General features: G+C 42.6%; 1 protein-coding gene across 1 annotated transcript; it reads left to right on the top strand.

The window, feature by feature from the left end:
• Positions 1-1,142: 1,142 nt before the first annotated feature.
• LOC110299507 (mas-related G protein-coupled receptor member B8) lies at positions 1,143-2,144 on the top strand. The gene has a single exon (XM_021169218.3). The coding sequence runs from the start codon at positions 1,143-1,145 to the stop codon at positions 2,142-2,144; it is 1,002 nt and encodes a 333-aa protein (XP_021024877.1).
• The last annotated feature ends 335 nt before the right edge of the window (positions 2,145-2,479 follow it).

The raw sequence follows: 2,479 nt of genomic DNA, 5'->3' as shown, positions 1-2,479 counted from the left end.
ATGGCAATTGAAATTTTGGGACCTTGCTTACAGTTTTAGAGGGTGAATCCATGGCCTGGATTCACTGGGAGCAAAGCAGAAAGTAGACAGGCACATTTCTGGAGCATTTATTGAAAGCTTATATCTTTTTAAAAGTTACAGGCACGGATAGAAAAGGAGACTGACTCTGGTGTGGGCTTTTGTAAACTCAAAATCTTCTCCAACAAGGTCATATCTCATAACTGTTGCATGTAGCTTTTCACTACCCTGCCTAAACACTGAGTTTGGGCCACACTACCAGCCCAGCTTTTGAATCCACACATAAATGACACAAGCAGTTGTTCGCTTTCAACTTCCCTTTTTGGAAAAAATACAGGGTGCTACTATCTCCCTGACTTATGAGAGAAAGAACTTGAGATTCTGACTAAGTTACTGGAAAGAACATGCCCTTAATATTACACTTATCTCCACACCTCCCACTTTCCCTAAACACTAGTGAGTCATCTCATCTAGCCCCTGCTAATACCACTGACCTGCCTGTAGTAACAGCCTCTGTGGCCACTCCATTTTGAGATCTCACATGGCTCTTCAACCCTTCTCCATCAGAAGCATGGCAAAACTCTCCTTTCCTCCGTTGCATCTCTCTGCTTGCCTCCAGGTACCCAAAAGTCCTGTAAATCACCCTTTGCCCTTCCCCCTGACCAGCAGAGGACCAATGGCTTTCTTTAGCAACATATCAATAACTGATTGGGGAGCAGGACCTTAGCATCAGAATTGCCCCTACATACAACCCTTCTCCAAACAGTTCCACCAAACAGTGACTGTATATTCAAATGTATGGATTGATGGATGCCATTCTACTCAAACCCCTAAAGGTTCAGTGTCCCATTTCATTCTGCCACACAACATGAGACACTTGGGGTGTATACTGGGACCATCAACTACATTCATGTTAGTACATGGCATGGAATGTAGGTAACTCAAATAAATTCAGACTGGTTTTAAAAGAAGTCTCTAAAAGTACTTGTTTTGATAAATTTCTTAAGCTCATTTTCCATCCTTTTGAGCCATATCAGCTTACAAATATCAGGGTGGTCTTGAGAATTAGAGAGTGCAAAGCATGGGCTTATGTCTTGTTTTTTATTCCAGGAGAGTTCCCAAACATGTATTCAAGCTTCCCAGACTGGAATGTTGAATTTAGAGAACAGAATGAAAGCTACTTCATGGAATCTTCATCTTGTGGCATGTCCCTTGCCATGAGTTTGCTTTCCATTATCATTGTCATCATTGGACTGACAGGAAATATCATTGTGCTGCGGATTCTGGGCTTCCGAATGCACAGGAATGCCTTCTCTGTCTACATCTTCAACCTGGCTGGGGCAAACTTCCTCTTCCTCTGCACTCACATTGTAATTATCCTGGAAAATCTCATTAGGCATTTTCACTTCATCAACATTCACATGACATTGTTTTCTGGCAATGTGACCATACTTGCATACCTTGCAGGTGTGAGCATGATCACAGCCATTAGTGTGGAGTACTGGTTGTCTGTCCTTTGGCCTAATTGGTATCATGCGCAACGCCCAAAACACACATCAACTGTCATTTGTACTCTGCTCTGGGCTGTGTCCCTTCTGCTGAGCCTTTGGAATTGGATAATTTGTGAAGTGCTGGATTATATTTATAACTGGGATATGTGTTGGAAACTTGCTCTCATCATAGTTGTATGGTTACTTGTTTTATTTGTGGTTCTTTCTAGATCCAATCAAGCCCTGCTGTTCAGGGTTTTCTGCGGTTCAGAGCAGACACCTGTGACCAGGCTGCTTGTGACCATTGTGCTTACAGCACTGGTCGTCTTGATCTGTGGCTTTGGGATTGGCATATGCGTCTTTTACTGGATGAAAGAAGAGAATCCAATTATGCCTTGTAATTATTTTTATGAGACAATTCTCCTCCTATCCGCTGTTAACAGCTGTGCCAACCCTATCATTTGCTTACTTGTTGGCTCAATTAAGCACTGCCAATTCCAGTGTGGGACTCTCAGGCTGATTCTGCAGAGAGCCATTCAAAACACCCCTGAGGAAGAAGATGAAGAAGTTGAAGAAGTTGTAGAACAAGAAGGAGGTGAAGAAGATGAAGAAGATGAAGAAAGTACTACACTCTAGTGATGCAGCTGAGAGCTGCTGTGATCATACATAAGAGAGCTTATAGGACAAATTTGCCCTTATCCTTTTGGGGCATTTCCACAACCCTGCTGAGTTGATGGCCTGAGGTGAAATCAGTTGGGATATTAACCATTCCCTTGAAAGTAGATCAGTACACCACTTTTAATAGAAATACTGTGCTGAACTTTCCTACTCTCCTCTTAATGATGCTTCACTGGATCCCCTTGAGATGAGACCCACTGTAAAAATTATGGGTCCAGGACTGCTCCCAGTTTTGACACGCCCCTTCTTCATCCAAAGATCAGTAGTCTTCAGGTAATAACTGAATTTCATTG

The sequence above is a fragment of the Mus caroli genome, unplaced genomic scaffold, assembly GCF_978045245.1.
Source record: "Mus caroli unplaced genomic scaffold, Mus_caroli_1 scaffold_8, whole genome shotgun sequence".
Classification (NCBI taxonomy): Eukaryota; Metazoa; Chordata; class Mammalia; order Rodentia; family Muridae; genus Mus; species Mus caroli.
Note: the sequence above shows the minus strand (reverse complement) of the source record. Positions and strands in the feature narration are given on the sequence as shown.

What these genes read in the sequence shown, in the direction of transcription:
- LOC110299507 (XM_021169218.3), top strand. Translation starts at nt 1,143, where the DNA reads ATGTATTCAAGCTTCCCAGACTGGAATGTTGAATTTAGAGAACAGAAT.